This window comes from Budorcas taxicolor, chromosome 22 (genome assembly GCF_023091745.1).
Source record: "Budorcas taxicolor isolate Tak-1 chromosome 22, Takin1.1, whole genome shotgun sequence".
NCBI lineage: Eukaryota > Metazoa > Chordata > Mammalia > Artiodactyla > Bovidae > Budorcas > Budorcas taxicolor.
This window is the reverse complement of record NC_068931.1, coordinates 20,398,373-20,420,112: the sequence shown is the minus strand read 5'-3', so window position 1 is coordinate 20,420,112 and position 21,740 is coordinate 20,398,373. Positions and strand designations below refer to the sequence as shown.

At 55.4% G+C, this 21,740-nt stretch overlaps 1 protein-coding gene across 1 annotated transcript in view; it reads right to left on the bottom strand.

The window, feature by feature from the left end:
- CELF4 (CUGBP Elav-like family member 4) overlaps positions 1–21,740 on the bottom strand; it is a 312,716-nt gene that overhangs the window by 27,146 nt on the left and 263,830 nt on the right. Inside the window, exons 4-6 of the mRNA XM_052660301.1 lie at positions 2,057–2,185; positions 1,413–1,492; positions 844–987 (exon numbers count right to left, since the gene is read on the bottom strand). Of these exons, the coding sequence (XP_052516261.1) occupies positions 844–987; positions 1,413–1,492; positions 2,057–2,185 (353 nt within the window). The remainder of the gene's footprint in view (positions 1–843; positions 988–1,412; positions 1,493–2,056; positions 2,186–21,740) is intronic.

Sequence of the window (21,740 nt, the reverse complement as noted above, 5' to 3'; positions counted from 1 at the left end):
ATATCATGCACTTCCAGGAGGGTGGCCCTCCCCACCAAGGGGTCATTCAGCTCCTGCTCCCGGAGACCAGCTCCCAGGCCATCAACCCCAGGGAGCTCAGATGCATGTCTCTCCTCCCCTCTCTGAGAGCCCTGAGCCTTCCCCACACCTGCCCTAGTTCTCAGTGGCTATTAGAGACCGCCCCCCAAGAGAAAGCTGTGTTCAAAAGTAGAGTCTTTGGGACTCCAAAGTTGCAGAAGGTGGGGGAAGGGGACTGGCTCCAAGGGTGCCAGCCAGTCCCGCGGTTCATGGAGGTGTGACATCCAAAGCTCTAGAGACATATGGATGAGCTGCTGTAGACCTAAGTTGGCAAGGGTTTCTGTTCAGAATGGTCCTAACTTGGAGTCTGCAGGGTAGAGGCTACAGGAGCATCCTAAATGAAACCCAGAGGTGAGCTGGGACTGGGAAGGTTGTTGAAACTGGCCATTTAGACACTGCTGAAGAAGCAAGGTGAGCTTGCAGTTTTAGAACCAGAGCCCTGGCCTACCTTAGTGCCACCCATGTGGGGGTTGTGGTCACAAGTCCAGGAGGCAGCTGAAGGGTGATGCTGGCAGAGCCCGCCCCAATGTGGGAGAATGGGCCTGAGAGGACCTCAGGGGAAGTGTGGGTGAGGGGCACTTTGAGGCACCTCACAAGATCCCTGCTAGGAGTAACCAGAAAGTGGAAGGACACTCTTCCGCTGAGTGGTGGCAGGGGTGGGGTGCAGTTAGCAGGACCTCGAACCTCTCTCCCCGTTCCAATCAGCGCTTCTTAGGCTTGCGGAGAACTGCCGACCCCGCCCCGCCCGGCTGGGCCCCCACTTACTGCCTGTGCGTAGGCGCCGTAGGCCCCGAAGGGAATGGCCATGGGGTTGAACATGCCCATCTGGCCAGCCATCTGCTGCATTCGCCGCATTGTGCGCTCCTTGTCGGTGTCGGCGAACTTGACCACCAGACTGGATGAGGCTCCCTGCAGCCGGGACTGCGCGTGAGGCCCACCAGCCCTGCCCCATCCGCCTTGGCTCCCTGGCCTGGGCCCACCAGATCCTCTCCACGGGGTGCTATGGGGGCGGGGGAGGGGAAGGGGACAGGGTAACAAGCACCAACCCTCGCCCAGGAGTCTGGAGCTTAATCTCCCCGCAGGCTTTTTCTACCTATGTGACCTTGGGCTACTTCCTTAGCATCTCTGGGCCTCAGTGTCCTTGTCTGAGAAATGGGGTTGTTGGCAATGCCTTCTCCTGGGGAGGCTGCGAGCGTGGTATGCGGGCACGCGTTTGGCACCGTGTGGCCCAGCGGGCGCCAGGACAGGTAGGGCCTTGAGGGTGTGTGGGATGGCAGAGATGTCTGGGTCCCTCATTGCCCCATCTCGCACTCCCCAGGGTCAGCCGCACTCACCGGCATGGTCTGGCTGCCGTGCAGAGCATTGATGGCGGCTTGTGCCTCAGCGTGGGAGGAATACTTCACAAAGGCGCACCCTGGGGGGACGGGAGAGGCTGAGCCAAAGCAACTGGACCCAGAGAAAGGTCAGAGAGGCGCGGGGACTGAAAGGCGCGGCATGGGAGGGGCCGAGGGGAGAGGGCGCCTCCCAGAGGAAAGCAGAGTGAGACCCAGAAACACTGAGAGACACCGACAAACACAGAGTTACACAAGGAGGCAGAGAAAGACTTGGGCCCGCCAAGGATGTCAAAGGACCCTTAACTGGCCCCGTCCAAGTCTGGACTCAGATCACGGCCTTTCCTTCCTCCCAGGCCTGACAGCCTCGCACCTTCCAAGCAGCCTTTCCCTGCTAGCCGGACCCGGCCGTCTCCAGCGGGCTCTGGACTCTGCTGGCAGGCTGGCCGGAGACCCGCGGCCCCGCCCTATCCACCCTCTTGCCCCGCCCCGTCCGCCCTCTCGCCCCGCCCCCTCTCGCCGCGCCGCCCCACCCATCTCTAGCTCCGCCCCATCCACGCTCTCTCGCCACCGCCTACCCACCTCTAGCCCCGCCCCACCCACCTCTAGCTCCGCCCCATCCACCCTCTCGCCCCGCCCCGACGCACCCTTGCTGTTGCCGTCGGGTCCGCGCAGAATGGTGCACTCTTCGATGTTCCCGAAGGCCTCGAAGAGGCGGCGCACATCGTCCTCAGACTGCTGCTTGTTGAGCATACCCACGAAGAGTTTTCTATCTTCTGGAACAAAATTAGGAGATGCTTACCCGGGCCAAGGGCCCGGAGGCGCGGGGTGGGCCCGCGGAAGGAGGAAGGGTTACGGAGGGGAAGGGTAGGAGCTGGTAGGGGGCAGGAGGGGGCTCACAGCCGGAGCAGAGGGATAACAGCGAGAGGGAGGCGGTGGGGAGGAACACCGGATGAGGGGATGGACGAAGCGGGGTAGGGGGGCAGAGCCAGAGGGGGAGGGTAGGCGGGAGGGGTTGCGTCTGAGCGGGGGGCGGGATTGCAGCGACTCTGCCCCGTCTGGCCTGAGGGCCGGGCCAATGGGCTGGCTGCTCACCTGTGGTCCGCAGGTCCTTTGGACAGCCCTGCATCCTCTTCCTCCCTCCTCATAGACACACACTTATCTTCCTCAACCACTTTCACCCCCAGATGCCAAAATTAATTCACAGCTGGCAGGTGGGCCACAGGGCCCATGTACACGCTGTTCTCTCTGCCTGAAGTATCCTCCACATCACAAAGCTGAATCCTTTAATGCTAGGTCTCCGCTTAAATATTGCTTTCTCATCAAAACCCCTCTTTCTGCTTCTTCATTCTCTGTCTCAACCCGTCTCCTGGTGCAAAATGCAAAGGACAATTATTTACTGCTTTGCCTGAGTAGTGACCTTCGGTCTAGCTCCCCATCCCTCAAAGTAGGCTCCCCTAGCGAAGAGGCTAGGCCTCTGCTGGAGCGGTGGTAGAGGCACCTAGTAGGCCCACAGGACTGAACTATGGAATGAATGAATGCATGCCCCATGCCATTCCCAGGGGCAACCTCGTTTCTGCCTCACATGTTCTTACCTCCATCTGGTGCTCCCTCTTCTTGCCCCTTCCTATTCATTCTACAAAATTCAGTCCTGGGCACTTTGGAGGACCCAGTTTCTGAAGACTGGGCTCCCTCAGCAGACAACTCCGCCCCCCCCCCCCCCATACACACACACACACACAATTGTGTTGAGTACCAAATGGTTTGTTGACAACCCTCAGATGTGAGCTTAAGGTGACAGGGATTTATTAGGCTGTGTGGATATGTAGTAGCTTGTTACTGCAAAAATGTTTGCAATCCCACAAGCTCCTATTGCCCCGTGACTTTCACTTCTCCCAGGGAGGTGGGGGTCTATGTTTCCTCCCTTTGAATCTGGGCTGGGCTGTGACTATTTTAACTCATAAGGAATGGAAGCAATAACCCCAGATGCCTTGCAAGGCTGGGTCATAAAAAGGATCAGCTTCCACTCTCTGCTCTCTCTTTCAGGGATGGTTGCTCTGTGGAAACCAGTCACCATGCTGGGAAGAGCCCCTAACTGGACCACACCAGGAGTCCACACGGAAAGGATCCCAGGCCTCCAGCTGACAGCCAGCATCAGCCACCAGACATGGAGTGAATGAGTCCTGAGATGATTCCAGGCCCCAGCCCGTGAGTCTTCCAGCCGAGGCCCAGACAGCCAGAAAGAGAGACAGGCCTTCCAAGCTGTGCCCAGCCTGATTTCCTGACCCGCAGAATCCATGAGTGTAGTATATGGTTGTTTTACACTACTCCATTTGGGGCTGAATTGTTAAGTAGCCACAGTTTGCTGGAACGTGGTCCTCATGGTGGCAGACACCCACTTGATGTTTGTTGACTCTTCAGTGACTGACATGCACAGCCAAGGCTGCAGAAATGCACACTCCAAACCTGCAGACAGCCATGTGTTCATGGTTTCCACAGAACACAAGGGCACTCCAGGACCATGTCCTTCTGGATCCAGGGTGGTTGGTACCTCCTGCCCCAAAGCACTCCCATCACCCACACTGCCAGCAGAGTTCACATAGAGATGGGGGCTGACCGGGCTCTGGAACAGAGGAAACCTCCAGGTCCTACCCGGCTTCACCCTAGAGTCCTCCTCTTCAGGAAGGACGACTGCTGCTCTACTGGTACCCCCCAGCCTGGAGCACTCAGCACTGGGCAAGCTCTCCCTGACGAGGTGCTCCCCCCAAGCCCACAGGGTACCATTGCCAGTTCCTGCGACCAGGGATGGGTCAGCACACACTGGCTTGGATCTCCACCATCAGGGTGGGGGTGCTGCAGCTAAAGCTCTTGGCTTGGATCCCCAGCCCCTGCTCCAGTCTGGGTACTCCACTCAGATGCTCAGGCCCTGGCAGGGCTGGGCGTACCCCTGCCCCATCTCCAGCCCTCACCAACTCCAAGCTCTGGTCGGGGGGAAGCAGAGACTGGGGGCCTGAGAGGGAGTGGAAGGGGTGAAACTGAGGAGGGACGGAAGGCAATGGATTCATACAGAAAAGGGAGGGACAGAAATGGCAGAGACAGAGGAAAAAGAATTAGAAATAAAGAGCTGAGAGAGGAGATGGACAGAAGGAAACAGCAAAGGCAGAAGTGGGAGGGAGAGGGACTTAGGTTTAGCTCCCAGAAGCAAAGCGACATTTTACAGGAAGTGAACTGAGTTTTGAAGCCTTCAGTGGAGCCTTGAAACTCTGCTCCCAGGCCATCCCGGTCTTCCCCCTCTCCCAGCACCTTTTAAAGGCTCTGAGTTAATGGGATTGCTGGGAAGACAAAGAAGTGGCAACCTGCCCTCCCCTCATGCCTGACCCTCCTGCTCAGACACTGCCTCCCAGGAAGGACCTGGGAGGGAAGAGAAGGCCCAGCCTCCCTGGAGCCAGACTCAGATGCTGGGACTGCATCTCCTTTCCTGACTTGTGAATGTGTTCCTCCGGTTTCATTATGACAGCTTTCTGGTTGCATTAAAATTCATTAAAATCCCCACATGCCTTTCTAGCCAGCCACTTCCCTTTTGCCAGGTTTTTTTTTTTTTCCTAATTCCTTCTTTCCCTCCCTGAAGTCATCCCTTACTGCCAATTCTCGGTTCTCCATCCTAAGCCTGAGTCCTTCTTGTTTGAGAACTTTCTCAAGGTGGAGGGGCTAGGCTCCCCCTCTTCCTGCCTGTTCAAATCTCCCTTTCTGGAGGGCCGCCAAGAACCAAAGAAACCTGGCTATAGGCTCACTTCTGGGTGATCTTGGATTGACCCCACCCAACGCACAGGTTTTTTTGTTTCTGGGATCCTCTATATCTCCAGTTGGCTTTGGCGCTGGGTGAGTGATTCTAAGGCTTGTCTTTCAGACCAGGGAGTGAAAAGACTCTGATTCTGAGGGTCGATCTCCTCTGGCCCAGGCCCACTGGCTCACCCTCCCGCCCTGCTGCCTTCAACTGCATACTTCCTCACCCACCTTGGTGTCAAAAATGGGAAAAACTAGGCCCTCCTCACGTGGATGGTAGACTCCCAGGACGTGCTGCAGAATGAAGCAACCAGCAGTAGGAGAACGGCGATGACCCTGACCTGGGGTTCTCTATCCAAGAGGAAGAGGAAATGAGGTCACGGTGCGGGGATAGGAGGGGAGACTAGAGGCTCCCCTCTGGGGAGGAGCGCTGGAAGTGACAGACTGGAGCAGACCCGGGCCGTGGCTGCCCAGCTGGGATGGACCGCTCTCCCCCTGTCCCCACCTCCCCGGCCACTTCCCCGAGGTGCGGTCCCAAAACTGTGTCAGATGACCACCAATGTAGTGTCTTGGACCTTATGCCAACCTAGCGAGAGTCTCAGAGGGTGACTGCATTTCCTCGGCCACTGCCCTACCCACTCCACCATCGACACAGACTCCTGTTTCCCGGGCCAAGCTGAAGAGTCCCTGCCCAGAGCCCTCCTGCCTGAAGGACACAGGGTCCCCTGGTTGACGGTGGGGCTAACCCTCAGCCTGAGCCCATTTTGCGGTGTGAAGCTGTGGTTGCTTCTCTGAGGAGATGTTCAGGCAGGTGCTGCTGGGACTGGGCCACAAAGGCCACCTTCACGGAAGGTAAAGCCAGGAAAGACCTCAGGGCCAGGGTGTAAATGGACTGAAGATGTCCCTGAGTGTGAAGTTGTTGAGACAGCGTGGGAGTGGTCACCCCCGGGGATGCAGGAGGCTGGTCTCTAGCCTAGTAGGTAGCTGTGTTAAGCTCACCTTCCAACTTCCGGCAGGTCTGTAGGGGCTAGTCGGGGAAGGGGCAGTGGCAACACCCTGAAGACTTCCTAGAGGAGGTGGTCTGGAGTTATGATGTCCAAGGCTCAGGAGTAGGAGCGCCAGGCCCGCAACAGAATATAAGCAGAGACTGAAAGATGAGAGGGCCCTTCTTTTCATTTGCTTCCTGCCTGAGGGCCCAGGGGAATGGTGGGGAAGTTTGGGCTTTGCCTTTCCAGGTGCCTCTGGCCTACCCTATACCCACCCTGCCCCCAACAGACACGTCTCCCAGTCCTCTGGTCTCAGGAGTCTTCTTCCTTTCCCAGAACCTCAATCTAATTCTGAGTTTCAGTTTCCCAGCCTGCTAGCACTGGGGGACACCTCCAGGAAGCCTTAAGTGCCAGTGAAAGGGCAGAGGAGTCTAGTTGCCAGGATCTCATGCTTGGAAAAGACCCTGATGCTTGAAAAGATTGAGGACAGGAGGAGAGGGGAACGACAGAGGCTGAGATGGTCGGATGGCATCACCGACTCAAACGGACATGAGTTTGAGCAAACTCCAGGAGATAGTAAAGGACAGGGAAGCCTGAAGCGCTGCAGGACATGGAGTAGCAAAAAACTGGACACAACTTAGTGACCGAAAATACAACGACATGCTTGCTCCAGCCCCTCCAGGAGGAAGACAGACTCCTGTCTCATTCACTCACAATATGCAGGCAGAATGGGGCTCTGGCTGGAAGGATTTGCATTTGAAAGGGAGAGCCCAGAAAACCGAGAAGCAAGACTCTGATGGCAAGATGAGGACAGGCTCCTATGGGGCATGTTTCAGGGTGGTGCCTCAGGGCCCCAGACATGCAAGGAAGCATCTTGCTGGCTGTGCAGGATGAAGGGCTCCGAGCAGGGCGGAGGCGGGTGGCAGCCGCAACACTTGACTTGCCAAATGCCAGTACCCTGGCTCTAATGCTTAAATTCCGGCTTAATTTTCAAAATTTGATTCGCTCATTACCATCGGCATTAAACAATATTTCCTGCTTAAGGATAGATGGCTGCCGGGGCACCGTGGACGAGTGCTCAGATGGCTAATGCCTTTTATGGCTGCAATAGACTTTTACTGTTCTCTTCCCTGCAGCTGCCAAGGGAGGGTTTGTGGGGGGACCTGAGCTGGAGAGAAACACGGGGCCCAGGGCCACGGTGGGGAAAAATCGGTTTTGAGTTCTGTGGCTAGTGGGGTGGGCAGGGGGCTGCGAGGAGACCAAGAGAGCCTGGCTGGGTGGGTCTTGTAGGAGGCCCAAGGGCAGCAGTCTGGGGAGTGAGAAGAAGCTTCCAGATATTCACAGTGACTGAGCCAGAGGCCTCTCTCCGCTCTTGCGCCTTTGGCCCTGGGGGTGGGCAGGACTGGGCCAGAGCCCAGAGCTCAGAGCCCCAGGTGCCCATGCACCTGCCCCTTGGCTGCTGGCAGAGGCCATGTGGGGCCCTTGGCACTCCTGCGGCTGTTCACTGTGGGACCAGGGGACTTCCTGGAGCGCCTCTTGGATCCCAGGACCATCTGCTGTCCCTAGGGAGTGATCTTGTGCCTGAGGTCCCACAGGGGGAAAGACAGCTTCCTTCTCCCTGAATTCACCCATGAATCAGGGAGGACCTTGATTAGAAAGCACATAGACTTGACGGGGGGGGGGAGGGGGGGGGCGGGGGCTGGTGGGGAGGGGGAGGGCGGGGGAACGGGGGAAGGAAGGTGAGGGGAAGGAAGCAGCGGGGCGGGGCATCTTCCAGGGAGTAACTGAAGCTGTTTGTCAAATCCTGGTTGACTGGGCCCCCTTACGCAAGTCATGCACCCTCCCTGGGCCTCCATTCCCTCATCTGTAAAAGGGGAGAGTAATCGCACCTGCCTCGTAGGGCTGTTGGGATGAGATGAGTTGAGGTACCTGAGATTTTTAGCCCAGGCCCGGCACAAGTAGAATAGGCACAGTTCTATGCTGGTTTCAGCTAGGCGGCTGCTCACCCACAGGGGCAGCTTCTGGTGGGCTGGAGAGGCCCACCCCACCCCTGGGGCGTGGAGACCCCAGGGACACTGATCAGACACCTGCCTGAGGGCCAGCCTGAGTAGCCGGGTATCCCCCCACTAAACAGCAGTGTTTTGGGGGAATCTCTGAGATGCTCCCCAGCATCCTCCAGGCCCCAGCCTAGACTCATTCACAAGAGTCATTTCCTTGAAGTTACATCCAGCCCTGCTCTGGGCCCTTTTCACTGCCCTGACCCATCAAGCGCCCTGGCTCCTAAGGGAGAAAGAAGCATCAAACCAGACATCTGAATTGAAATCTGTGTCATTTTCAAAGCTGCTGATCCCACCCTAAGTCTGGAAGCCTCCCCTGGCCCCTTCTGGCCAGCCCTGAGGTGGGCAGCACGCAGCCTCACACCTGCCTTTCAAAGAGGGAAGCAGCAGGCAGGGCTGTGGGTCTGCACACCCTTCGTCTCCTGCGTGGGGGGCCCGTGGCTGCCTGCTTTCCTGTGGGGGACCGGGAGTTTGCAGCATCACTGTCCATACGGGGGTTAAGGGCCTGGATTTGGGTCTCTCTGCAGCCTTGCGATCGGGTCACCTGCCCCCCAAGAGCCAGTCCCTTCACCAGCTCACAGGCCAGGCCTCAGCGAGCTCCGCACGTGAAGCGAGCCCTCCTTCATTCCCACAACACACAGTGTCGGAGCCAGAGCCCGGCGCAGCAGCGGAGGATAAAAGCGTTCCTGCCTGGGAAGAAGGCTGAAGGAGACATCAAACCAGATCAAAGGCTGCCAGGGATGGGGCGAGACGGGGCTCCCTCTCCACGGGGATGCAAATGAGGACCCTCAGCTGCTCCAGACCCCAGGGGAGGTGGCGTGGGGCCTTGATCTGCCAAGCTCCCTGCAGACACATACTTCTGATGTCGGGGCGGGAGGAGGAAGAACTCAGCCAGTCTCCCCCACTCGCATTCCTTCAGCAGAGTCTGCCTTCCAAATGCTTCGGGATGGCGCCGGGGCCACGGGAGTCCCTTCCTCACTGTCTCCTGACATGCACCCAGCCCCTGTCGGCTGCTCTCCGCACAGCCCCACGGGAGTCAGTTACAATCCAGGGCAGGTCCTGTCTGTCTCCTGCTCAAAGCCTGCAGGGGCTCCCGTCTCACCAAGAACGAGGCTTGTGAGGGGTCACAGGGGCACCCCGCACTCCGACTTCCCCAATCCCTCCATCCCTCTGCTCAGACACACACAGGTCTCGTGAAGTCTCAGGGATGCTCCTTGCATGCCCTGCCGCAGGATATTGACACTGCTTCTCCTCCTCTCGTCCCCAAGATCATGTGCTCGGCATCTGCAGGACACTGAACTCCAGGAATCCTCCGAAAGCGGGGATGAGTGGGCAGCGGCCATGGTGCGGGCATCGAGCCTGTCGTGAGGAGCTCTGCGGGCATGGCAGGGGGAAGGGGTTTACAAGGCTTGAGCCGGGCACTGGAGGATTCACACACAGGGCTTGCAGCATGGAAAAGGCATGTGCAGAGGTAAGGAGTGTGGCAGGCACAGGCTGAGGAGCCGGGGCGACACACACACCCCCTCCCTCCTTCCTCTTCCCCGCCCGCCGCATTCTCAACACTTCCCCCGAGACCCCAGCCTGGACCCTGACCGCTGACGCAGGACACCTAGACTCTGCACACAGGCTCCTCCTCACCCGCGTCCTCCCTCACTGCCCGCCACGTCCTCCCTTGGCTCAGCCTAGCTCCTAAGTCGTAGCACCAGGGGTTCTTCTGTGGTCCTGCTGGACACTGAGGGCCACCCACCTCGATGGTTACCCCAGTGTCTTCATGACAAGAGCCAGTGGCCCCAAATCCCTCTACCAGAGCCTCTGCTGCCCCCCGACAACACCGCTCCCTCTCAGGGCTCCTCGGTGCCCCCGTCCGAGGGAGGCCACAACTCTGCCTCACTCAGTCCAGGAGGTGGTTATACGAGCCACAGTACTCACCTCTCGTTTATCAAGCATTTACTGTGTGTGTGTGCTCAGTTACTTCAGTTGTGTCCGACTCTGCGACCCCAAGGACTGTAGCCCGCCAGGCCCCTCTATCCATGGGGGTTATCCAGGCACGAATACTGGACTGGGTAGCCATTCCTTCTCCAGGGGCTCTTCCTGGCCCAGGGATCAAACCCACATCTCTTAGGTCTCCTGCGTTAGGCAGGTTCTTTACCACTAGCGCCCCCTGGGAAGCCCGTTTACTGTACCTCCAGCACGGAAATAAGCCCTTTGCAGGTATAATGAATATTTTATTATTTCCACTGTGTAGATGAGGCTCAGGAAAGTTAAATATCTTTCCCAAGAACACACAGACCGTCACTGGGGGAAGCCAGGACTCAGATGGTCTGAACAGAGCCAAGCTCTCAGATCACTCTCCTTCTTGGTAGAAGACCAGGAAGTGCTACCTGGAGATCTCTGTCTCTCTTTACTCTCCACACCTCCGGGTCTGCCCAGATAATGGGCAAAGGCCTAATAATCCCATTGCTCTACGTGGATAAGGGCTTCTGATCGGACCATGGAAGTGGGGTGGGGTGGGGCCCTCAGAGGCCGCTGCTTAGCTCAGATGGAGCAGGTTCTGGTGAGTCCTAACTGCCCAGAGACCCTTAGACATGACTCACAGCCCCTCCCCAGCTCCCCTCACCCCTCCACCTAGAATAAGGCCCTCTGGAAGTCTCCCGGATGACAAAAGAAGTCAGCTCTGTCCTGATGAGTCCTCGGGCCTTCCTCTGCCCGGGATCTAGGCCACAAGGTCCTCTTCCTTCATCACATAGAGAATCAGACCTGCTGACAAGATCCCCTCGGCCTGCAGTCCACGCCCCTCCAGGCCCTGGTGCCTGCCCAGGACAAAGGGGTGGCTCTGTGCTCTTGGGGGCTTGCAGTACATCTGAGGAGGCAGAACTGTGGAATGTGGGGGCTGTCACCATCCTGCTGCTGCTAAGTCGCTTCAGTCGTGTCCGACTCTGTACGACCCCATAGACGGCAGCCCACCAGTCTCCCCCGTCCCTGGGACTCTCCAGGCAAGAACACTGGAGTGGGTTGCCATTTCCTTCTCCAATGCATGAAAGTGAAGTCGTTCAGTCGTGTCCGACTCTAGCGACCCCATGGACTGCAACCTACCAGGCTCCTCTGTCCATGGGATTTTCCAGGCAAGAGTACTGGAGTGGGGTGCCACTGCCTTCTCCATCCTAGGGGGCACAAATGGCCCCTGCACCCTCTTCTTTCGCCCTCTGCAAGGGGATGGGTGGAAGGTCTGGAGGCCATACCCACATCCCTCGCTGCCTCCTTCTCTGGGCCTCCGCCCTTGACCCCCGTATCTGTGAGTCTGCGCCAGGTCCTCCTAGCAGGAGCCTGGGGCCCGGGGTGGTGCTGAGTAGAAGTCACCTTTCACAGGGGCGGCAGCGTGGCCAGCTCTCCAGGTAGCTGATTATACATTTGATCTGCTACCTTATCCTTCCCAGGCGCGGCGCACGACAGACGGCCCCGCATTCTGCGGGGACTTCTGCAGCCGAACCCTGTTGTCTGGTGGGGTTTCCGCTGGCGTCTGGCACGCTCTCCAGCATTTCACCCATCACAGGATAATTTATAGCATAATGGCGCCTTTTTTCCTTTATATCATGCGGGAGCATAAATTATGGCCAGTTTGTCCTCAGCTCTCAAGGAGACAGACAAAGCCAGGCTTCATTCCAGCGAAGGGGGGAGGTTTCTGCAGGGGGTGGGCAGGGGCCGGGTGGTCCACAGGGGAGTGGGGACAAGAGAAGGAGAGACCAAGGAACATCTTGTCGAGGGGCAGAGAATCAGACGCAGCTGCAGATGGTGGGGAAGAAGTAACGCTCGCACTTGGAGAGCTCACTCTGTTAACTGTGGAGGGGGCTCCTGTCTGCTGAGTGGGAGGACTGCGCAGTGGTCCACTGCCTGCGGACAAGCAGGCCACAGCCTCTGAGCCTGGCTGCAGGCTGCCCCTCACATTGCCCACAGATCTTCCCACAGCCTCACGGGAAGAGTGGAGCTCATGGGTCCACGCTCATCCCCTACACCCTGCTGCTGCCAGGGACAGAATGCAGTGTGCACTGCCCAGCAAACCTCCCGCTTCTCTGACTCATGGCACTTCTAACACTGAGGGTGGCGCTTAACTTCTCTTGGGACACGGGAAGAGCTACCTGTCCTCCCAGGGAGGTGCACTCAGCTCGGGGTCAACCTCACTAGTCTAATACAGCGGGGTCACACCTGAACCCAGAGGCCGCAGCCCCCAAACCCAGCCCCCACTCCTGGGCACTGTGGAATGTAGTGACTCTGGGTGGGGATGACGCTGCTTGAATACCCTGGCAGAAGACCCCACCCTCTGACCCTCCATGTCAGGCTCGGGAGGCAGCCTGGAAGAAAATTCCCTCTTTTGCTCCTTGGAGACCCTGCCCAGACAGAGCCCAAGTCCTGCCCCTGAAGAACCGCTTAAAGCACAGCCTTCCAAGGGTAACGGCAAGAGTCTTGGATCTTGCAAGATGCTGGTTCTCAGCTCTGGCTGCTATAAAATTTACCTGGGGGGTTTCAAAACACAGATGTGCCCAGCCAGCCCCTGAGACAGAGATTGGTCCAGACATCTGTATTTTTGTTTCAGTGTTTTTCAAAAGCTATTCAGGTGATACCAGCACAAACCTCAGGGTTGGGAAGGGCTGGGATGGGTCTTCTCCAGACTGCCCCTGGTCATCTCTCCTCTGGCACCCCATCTCTGCTCTCAGCCTGCCTGCAGGAGCTCAGCACTTCAGAATAAAGGGTTCTGTGTGTGCTGGTGCTGGGGGAGGGTAGCACCCACCTTCTCTGCCCTGACACCTGAACCTCATGAGATTATCCTGAAAAGACACTGTTCTAATCTGGGAAGGTTCCCAGGTGGCACTGGTGGTAAAGAACCTGCCTGCCAATGCAGGAGACGTAAGAGATGTGGATTTGATCCCTGGGTTGGGAAGATCCCCTGGGCTGGCAGGAAAGCATGGCGACCCACTCCAGCATTCTTGCCTGGAGAATCCCATGGACAGAGGAGCCTAGTGGGCTACAGTCCACAGGGTTGCAGAGTCAGACATGACTCAAGTGACTTAACACGCACGCACAGGAAGGTAGGATGAGGAGGGATTAGCAGGTTTAAGAGGCTCCCCTCCCTCCTTCTCTCCTCTCTTGTGCCCCTCTCCCCTCCATCCATCAGGCCAGCCCAGCTGTGAGAGGAAGGTCCCAGGCACCTCTTTCATCAACCCTGCAGTTTCTTTCCTATCCATCTTTGTTCTCACCACCGAGCCCTCCTGGAATCAACACTGTTCCCACCCCCTTCCCCTTGGAACAGGATGGTCCAGGCTTAAGTACAGGACTACTCACTGTATTAACTCATGGCTGATAATGGACTGCAGATAGACAGAGATGGATGGATGCCAGACATGATTAATAGATGCTAGATACCCAGATTAAATGTTGGATGATAGATAGATACACAGAGAGAAAAATGATTGCAGAAAGCAGATAGATTTATGATCGATGGTACATAAATAGTGATAGGTGAATATGGATGGATGGATGGCTGAGATGTTTCTGAGGACTTCAGATAATGGGGTTGAAATGTAAAAGGTGAGAAAACTACTCATGGTCATTCACACCTGTTGGGGTATGAACTCTCAGAGGAGCAAGGAACCCTGTTCTGCTCAAGACCTGTCTTAAACCAACTTCTCTGAACCTCTGCTTGTCTGATGGGTTTGATGTTAGCGTAGGTTACGGTGGGGCTGGTTTCCTGGGGATACCTGAAGCTTTGATGCTTTGCCTCCTGAGCCCCCGTGTGACCTCAGCAGGATCTCCCTCCCTGTCTGTTTCCCCCGGATGCATGCTCCTCGAAGGCCAAGGCCACGCCCTCAGAGCAGGTTGGTTTTTGGAGTGGGGCAGGCTGAGTTGGCCCCTGCAGTCAGATGGCAGGTGTCAGCCCATATGGCACTCGCAGATTCATCCATTCACTCCCTCCATCGGGACTCATGCCCTCAGAGAGGACAATGAGGGCTGACTCATGCGAAGCACTCACTGCAAGCCAAGCACTGCTCCCGGCACTTTAATTTTATGGGGTGGGTACCACAGTCACCCCCATTTTTCAGATGAGGAAACTGAAGCACAGAGAGGTTTGGCAACTTTCTGGAGGTCCCAGAGCTATTAACCGCAGGGCTTGGATTTGAACCCAGGTCGTCTGGCTCCCAAGCTTTCATCTGCCATGTGGAAGGCACCCCTGGCGCCCCGGGAGTTGCAAGGCTCTTCTGGGCTCAGGACGGAACATGGCTCTGGGAACTGGGAAGAGCTGCCCGATTTGCAAGATGTCATTATTTCTAATGAGTAATGAGATTGGGAGGGGAGTGTCAGTTTCCTCGAGAGAACAAATTATTTTAAAGGGTGGCAACATATTAACCAGTGGTGTGTGGCTGGCACTGCTAACTTCAGAGGACCCTGCTCTTGTCACTCAGAGGGGCCCTCTGAGCTTGGTAGGGCTTGGGGAACGTGAGTTTCAGTTTGCAGAAAGCCAGGTGGGTGACAGCCCTGGACCCCTTCTATTATCCTCTCATCAGTCATGCCGTCAGTCAACAAACCATGTGCAAGGTACCATGCTGGGAGACATAAGGAGTCGATCTGACCCTTGGGCAAGAGAGTTTCCAAATCGGGGCTGGACTGGCCTACGGGCGGTAGGCAGGGCAGGCCGGGGGCTGACAGAGGGGGAGCTGCACCGCAGAGCATGAAGACTTTGCCGAGGTGGGTCGTCATGACCGCTGAGGCCACGGGCACTGAGGACAGGCTGCCCTCCTCCGTTCTCCGGGAAATGCTGGGTGGGCGGGTGAGGAAAAGGGAGGAAACCCAGGACGGGAGCACAGAGGAGAGGATGCAAAGAGTTTGATTCAATTCCAAGGCCTGTGTGCTGCAGAACTGTGCTTTGAAAAGCCAGCCACACACCTCCCACTGACAGGTCTGGGAGGGGCTGTGGCTGGAAGTGCCAGCACTGTGGGCTCATGCAGGCCTGTCCGGAAGCGGAGGAGGGCGAAGACCCTGGCTTGCTGGCTGGAGCAGCCTCCTAGACAGCTCCTAGTCCTCCTCATTCGGCCACAGCCAGACTCTTCTGCAAGGGCTGGCGCAGGCTGGGCACTTCTGGCATTCTGCCCACTTCTCACTGCTGTGCTGTGTCAAAACATGCTCCTAGCCTCATTTGACAGGTCAGTCCACTGAGGCTCAGAGAGGCTGAGGAACAGGCTTCAGCTCCCTGGAGCAGTATATGATAGATGTGGGACCAGAGCCACGTGCCTCTACCAGCTCTGGGGCGCAGGATGGAATATGACTCCCTCCCTCCTGCCCTAGGGCTGGAGCTCTGTCCTTTGGGTTTGTGGCTGGTGGAGTCAGCATTGCCTTCTTCGGGGAGGTCTCTGAAATGTAGTTGCTTATGTCACCTCAACAGGACTGTTTTTATTAGAAAATGTCCCCTATGATCAAAGGGACCCAATAAGCATTTAGGCCTGAGAGTGGAAAAGGAGAGGCATGGAGGCACAGGGCTGGGGAAGGGCCAGAGGGGTCGGGGGAGGGGTGGCTGGTGGCTGCGAGAAGGGTGATGCTGGTGCTGAGCTGGGGAGGCCTCCAAGGGTGGGCAGGTTGGGAGGAGAGGGGTAGGTGATGTGGCAGGACGTGCTGTGGGGACCGGTGTATGTTCCATTTGCTGCCGCAGCCCCAGAAAGGGGCCTCTCACCGCCAACCCTGGGCTTAAGGTGAGAAAGAGGAGGCTGGAAAGGCTGAAGAGCAGGAGGAGAAGCAGGGAAAGACAAGGACTCTCAGCCTAGGTGCGGCCTCAGTGGTCACAGGGAGGGGTCTGCACCAGCCCCATGACCCTGCCCCCCTTCTCTCCTCCCAGCTCCCAGCAGCCAGATGGTGTAGGGCAGTGGTGCCCGCTGACCTTGGGGTCCCAGGCACCTCAAGCTTTGTCTGTTGACTGCATCAAAAATACTTCACCCCTGGGTAGCTGTGACTATTTTTCAAATGCGTGTAGATGCTGTTGTGATTTAAGAAGTAGCAATTCATTTAAAAGCACTGCCGGCTTCAAGGTAGCTTATTGCCATTTTGCATTCTCTCAAACAATGGATACCCAAAGTAAAACATCTGTCAAGGAGGGGTGCTGATGAATTTTTGATGTTAAAAATGGCTCTTAACCTTGAAAAGTCTGGGCATGCTGATCCAGGGAGGGCAGCAGGAGCTCAAGGAGCCTAATCCCACCCCCGTGGCGCTCATTCACAAAAGCAGTGCTGTCAGCCCAGGAAGGGGGAGCACGGTGGATGCAAGGAGCACACTGGATGCGGGGAGCACGCTGCACCTGCAGTTAGGAAAACTCAAGCTCATCCTTTGATGCGTCCAGAAGAACCAGAATGGTGGAGACCCACAGCAGCTTCCAGTTAAAAACTGGGAGTGGATGGAGTTTAACTCTGTCGATGCCAGGAGGGAGCTTGCTGTCTTCTCGCTGCAGGGAGTTCCTAGCTTAGTGCCCCAGCCGCACACGCTCACTTGATAAATGTTGTCGGAATGAATGACAGTGACCCACGTATTCATGAGGAGGCGTAGTCTGAGCGCACACAGACACGTCTCTTTCCCTTCCACACCCAGCATGACCAGGGGCTACTTTCAGCGAAGATAAAATGAGAACCCATGTTGGTTTTAGTGGCTGGAGGCCTGGATTTTGTTCCTACTGGCTGGGAATTTGGAAATTCCTAGGTGGCACTAGTGGTAAAGAACCCACCTGCCAACGCAGGAGACTAAGAGACACGGGTTTGATCCCCGGGTTGGGAAGATCCCCTGGAGGAGGACATGGCAACCCCCTCCACTATCCTTGCCTAGAGAATCCCACAGACAGAGGAGCCTGGCGGGCTACGGTCCATGGGGCCACAAACAGTTGGGCACAACTGAAGCCACTTCGCACACACACACGCACGTCTGGGATCAGCTCTGACTGGGGCGGGGCTCAGCCTGGTCTCCTCGCCTCTCCTGGGCTATGGGGTAACTGGGCCTGCAGTGGTGCGCTGACAGTGGTCATGGGGATTTAGACTCCTCCTGATCTAAAAGAAGGATACAAATAAACTTATTTACAAAGACACGAATAGAGTGACAGACGTAGAAAACAAACTTATGTTTACAGGGGTGAATGGGAAGGAGGAGTGGGAGCAATTAACTGGGAGACTAGGACTGACACGCACACACTACTACATAACACAGACAACCAGTAAGAACCTGCTGGCCAGCACGGGGAACCCTACTCAATACTCTGTAAAGGCCTATATGGGAAAAGAACCTTAAAAAGAGTGGATTTGTATATAACTGACTCACTTTGCTGTACAGCAGACACTAACACGACATTGTAAAGCAACTATATTCCAATAATAATAAGAAGAAGAAGAATCCCTTGGAATATCGAGCTGCTCAGAGGGTAGTTTCCTGTGCTCCTCTGCCCCCTCCCACGCCTACCCCACCACACTTGGCACATCCCTTCCAGGTCTCCAGGGTCCGAAGGTGTTCCTGAGAGCGTCCTTTTCAGTCAGCTCAACTCAGGGAGCACCGAGCCCTCTTTCTAACCTTTGTAAAAAGCTGTCCCCAGTCTCTTGTCCCAGCACGGCAAGGCCCTGTGCTCCCCTTGAACCAGCAGCTTCTAGAGCACTAATGGTGGACCCTGAGAGGAAGAGGCTTTCTTTCTAGGATAGAAGCATTTTGTCAAGACCCTCCAAAGCCTTAACCAAAGGAATGGAGGGCTACAGTGACAAGTCAGGACCTCTGACAGCAGGGGGAAGATGTGTGATGGGTTAGGACAAGGTGGCCTTCTTAAGACCCTCAAACCACCCTTTGGAAGTGCCCATCGGTTCTGTGTTGGGTGGGGCTGTGCTTGGAGAGGGTTTCCCAGAGAGGTGCCTGCTCCCTGCCGCCCAGAAGTGACCCACGAAGGCCAAGTACTTAGTACAGCCCTTGAAATGGAGGAAAGTTGCCTGGTTATTAGCGGTGCCTAATGATATTTGCATAGATTAACAGACTTTAATGCAATCATGAATGCCACAATCCTGAGAAAATAATGAAGAAATCCATTACAAAGTCATAAAGTAACTAAGTCAATACAGTAATAATTTGATCCCATATTAGTAATAATTTCATCTCCTGCTGCAAGGCGAGTTTCTAATGTGCACTGATTCTGAACACTTTTATAAATTTCACCTTTGTTTGAGATAATTAATTAAAAAAATTTAAAAAGTATACTGCTGGTATTTTATACAATAAATTAGTCATTAGTCTAAACCGGCAGGCTATAATAAAACTTATTAAGATGGATGTGCTCGGATTGCTAACTTCTCTTCGAGTGGCCTATAAGCCTCTCTTGGGCAAACCTTGGGGCCTGCCTAGTGGCAGTGGTTTGGATGGACAGTCTGGACCCACAGAAACCCATGATGTCGTAGGGAGGGAAGTCCCAGCTGTCTCAGGCACTGTGTTAGTTTCCTAGGGCGGCCACGGCAGAGCACACAAGCTGGGCATCCTAGAGCAACCAGAAGCCTACTCTCACGGTTCTGGGGGCTAGGCATCGGCAGGGCTGTGACTCCTCTACAGGCTCTAGGCAGGCCTCCTGGCCTCTCCCCAGCTTCTGGTGTGTATCAGCAGCAACCGCGGGCTTTCCTGAGCCGGCAGGTCTGTCACACCAGGCTCTGCCTTCTTCACACGTGCTGCTCTCGCTCTGTGTCCCGTGTCTCTGTGCTTGAATTTCCTCCTTCCTCCAGGGACACCAGTCCTACTGGCTCCAGGCTGCTGCTGTTCACTCGCTCAGCCGTGTCCAGCTCTTTGTGACTCCAAGGCCTCCTGGTCTTTCACCGCCTCCCAGAGTTTGCTCAGACTCATGTCCATTGAGTCGGTGATGCCTTCCAACCATCGCATCCTCTGTCACCCCCTTCTCCTTCTGCCTTCAGTCTTTCCCAGCATCTGGGTCTCTTCCAATGAGTCAGCTCTTCCCACCAGGGGGCCAAAGTCTTGGAGCTTCAGCTCCACCATCAGTCTTTCCAGTGAATATTCAGGGTTGATTTCCTTTAGGATGGACTGGTTTGATCTCCTTGCTGTCCCAGGGCCTCTCAAGAGTCTTTTCCATCACCACAATTCACAAGCATCAATTTTTTGGCACTCAGCCTTCCTTATGGTCCAATCATGTTGGATTAGGAAGGACCCTAGATCAACTTTGCTGTCAAAGGTCCATCTAGTCCAACATGACCACTGGCAAAGCCATAGCTTTGACTAGATTGACATTTGTCAGCAAACTTGATCTAGGGTCCAGCCTAATCCAACATGACCTCACCTGCCCTTGATTATATTGATTATACTGTTTTCAAATAAAGTCACATTTGAGGTTCCGGGTTGACATGAACATTGGAGGGACACTATTTAACCCGCAACAGGCACCAGGGCCTTTTGCACTCATTGCCCCTACTGAGTCAGGCTGAGGGGCTGAACCTGCCAGATGAAGCAGGGGCTGGCTATTGAAAATTCATGGTTTCCTAGGGGGTTCTCTGGCAAGCTAAAGGGGGCCTGTGGACCCCCTGAAGTGGTCAGCACCATTTCATATCTATGAGTATTTCTCCTGGAGAGAGGGCTCATAGCTTCCATCAGATTCTCAGAGGACCCCAGTGGATTCTTGTCTCATTACCATGCAAAGTATGTAGGGGTCAGGGAGGGAGGGATCACAGAAACGAATCAACCAACCAGCTGACAAAGAACCGACAGACACACAACGTATACGGTGTAGGTTCCGGGGATTCAGGAAGGAAGCTGTTGGAACCCCGGTACTATCATCAATATGATGGCAGAGGCGGGGGAAGACACAGCGGCTCACGGAACACTATATCTGGAAAGAGACCTTTGCTGGGGAGGTGTCTTTGGGTTGTGAATGTACAGTTTAGCATCTCATCTTCCAGACCAGCTGTGGGTCATGAGTTCACTTAAAATTCAGCTTCTATGACTTCCCCTCCCAACCAGGTCTTAGATTAAAATGTTCAACAAAAGGACACAAAGATGAAGGCCATCAAAATCTCCAGGGACCTTCCTCTCCATCCACCCAGCTCTGAGTCACCCTAGGCAACCTCACCAAAGGTTGTCTTTAAGACTGATGAGCTGCTGATTTTTGGAATCCAGACTCTTCACCTTTTGAAAACTTGAACCTTGTTCATTTTCAGGCTCTATAATGCCCCATTGGGTGACACGATGCTAGGTTAGGCCCAGCAGCACTCACTTAAGACAGGTGCCCACCCCCCAACCCAGCTCATTCTGGGTTCCTAACTCACCATCACTTTCCCCTAGTTTGACAAATTCATTCTAGAATGTTGCCAAAGGTTCTCTTCAAGATTGATAAGCTGCCAATTTCTGGGATCCAGCCTCTTCACCCTTTGAAAACTTGAGCCTTGTTCATTTCCAAGCTCTATGATGCCTCAGAGACGACCCCTGGCTGTTCCAAGAGCCTGTCTGCCTGTTTCATCTGTCTTCCCAGGGCCGCAGCTTACAGTTGGCTCCGACCTGAGATTCAGTCTAATTTACGGGGCTAGGTTTGCTGGCCTTGCCTTGTGTGGGTGTTAATTCTCTTTTTACAGTGTTTATCTACATTTCTCATCCTGAAGGCCAAGCTCTTTGCTGGAGAAGATAGGAGAGATGCAGAAGCTAAACTCTTGTTTGCTCTTAGACATCAGTTTACAGTTTGATTTCCGAGCAGATATAATAGGTGCGTCTCAGGCAGGAGGGCCACGACCCACCTCCCCTACCCCCCTGCTGCCAGAGGCACCACTGTAGCCCTGTTGGTGCCCATCTTCCTGTGCCATGTGGGTATTTGGGCGAATGCCAGTCCTCTTTCCATCTCTGGGGCTCCATTTCCAGTTTGATGGCAGCGGGAGGCATTTCTTCACGCTGTGCCCCCCTTCTTTACAAGTGTCTCCTCTGGATGATGGCTCGGCCCATTCCTATGTCTGTCCCAGAGGCACTGCTTGAGAAGGACTCACTGACCCAGCTTTCCACCTCCTGTTTCCTCAAGGACATTGCCCACTGGTCACTGGTGCCTAAGAAGCCCAGACTTAAAACTTTTCAAGAAGGAGCTGCAATCCAGTGTGGGACAAAGTGAGTGAATCACAAGCTAAAAGGACTACTCTGGGGGTAAATGAGGCGCACTCCATGAATTCAGTGACAGTGGCCCCACGGAGGCTTCCCTGGTGGCTCAGTGGTAAAGAATCTGCCTGCAGTGCAGGAACTGCAAGAGACACAGGTTCCATTCCTGGGTCAGGAAGATTCCCCTGGAGGAGTGCATGGCAACCCACTCCAATATTCCTGTCTGGAGAATCCCACGGACAGAGGAGCCTGGTGGGCTACACAGTCCATGGGGTTGCAAAGAGTCGGACATAGCTGAGCAACTTAACATGCATTCAGGCAGGGCCCCATGGAGGGCTGTGATGAAGCTAAACATATTGGCATGGGTCAGGGAACACTGAATTCAG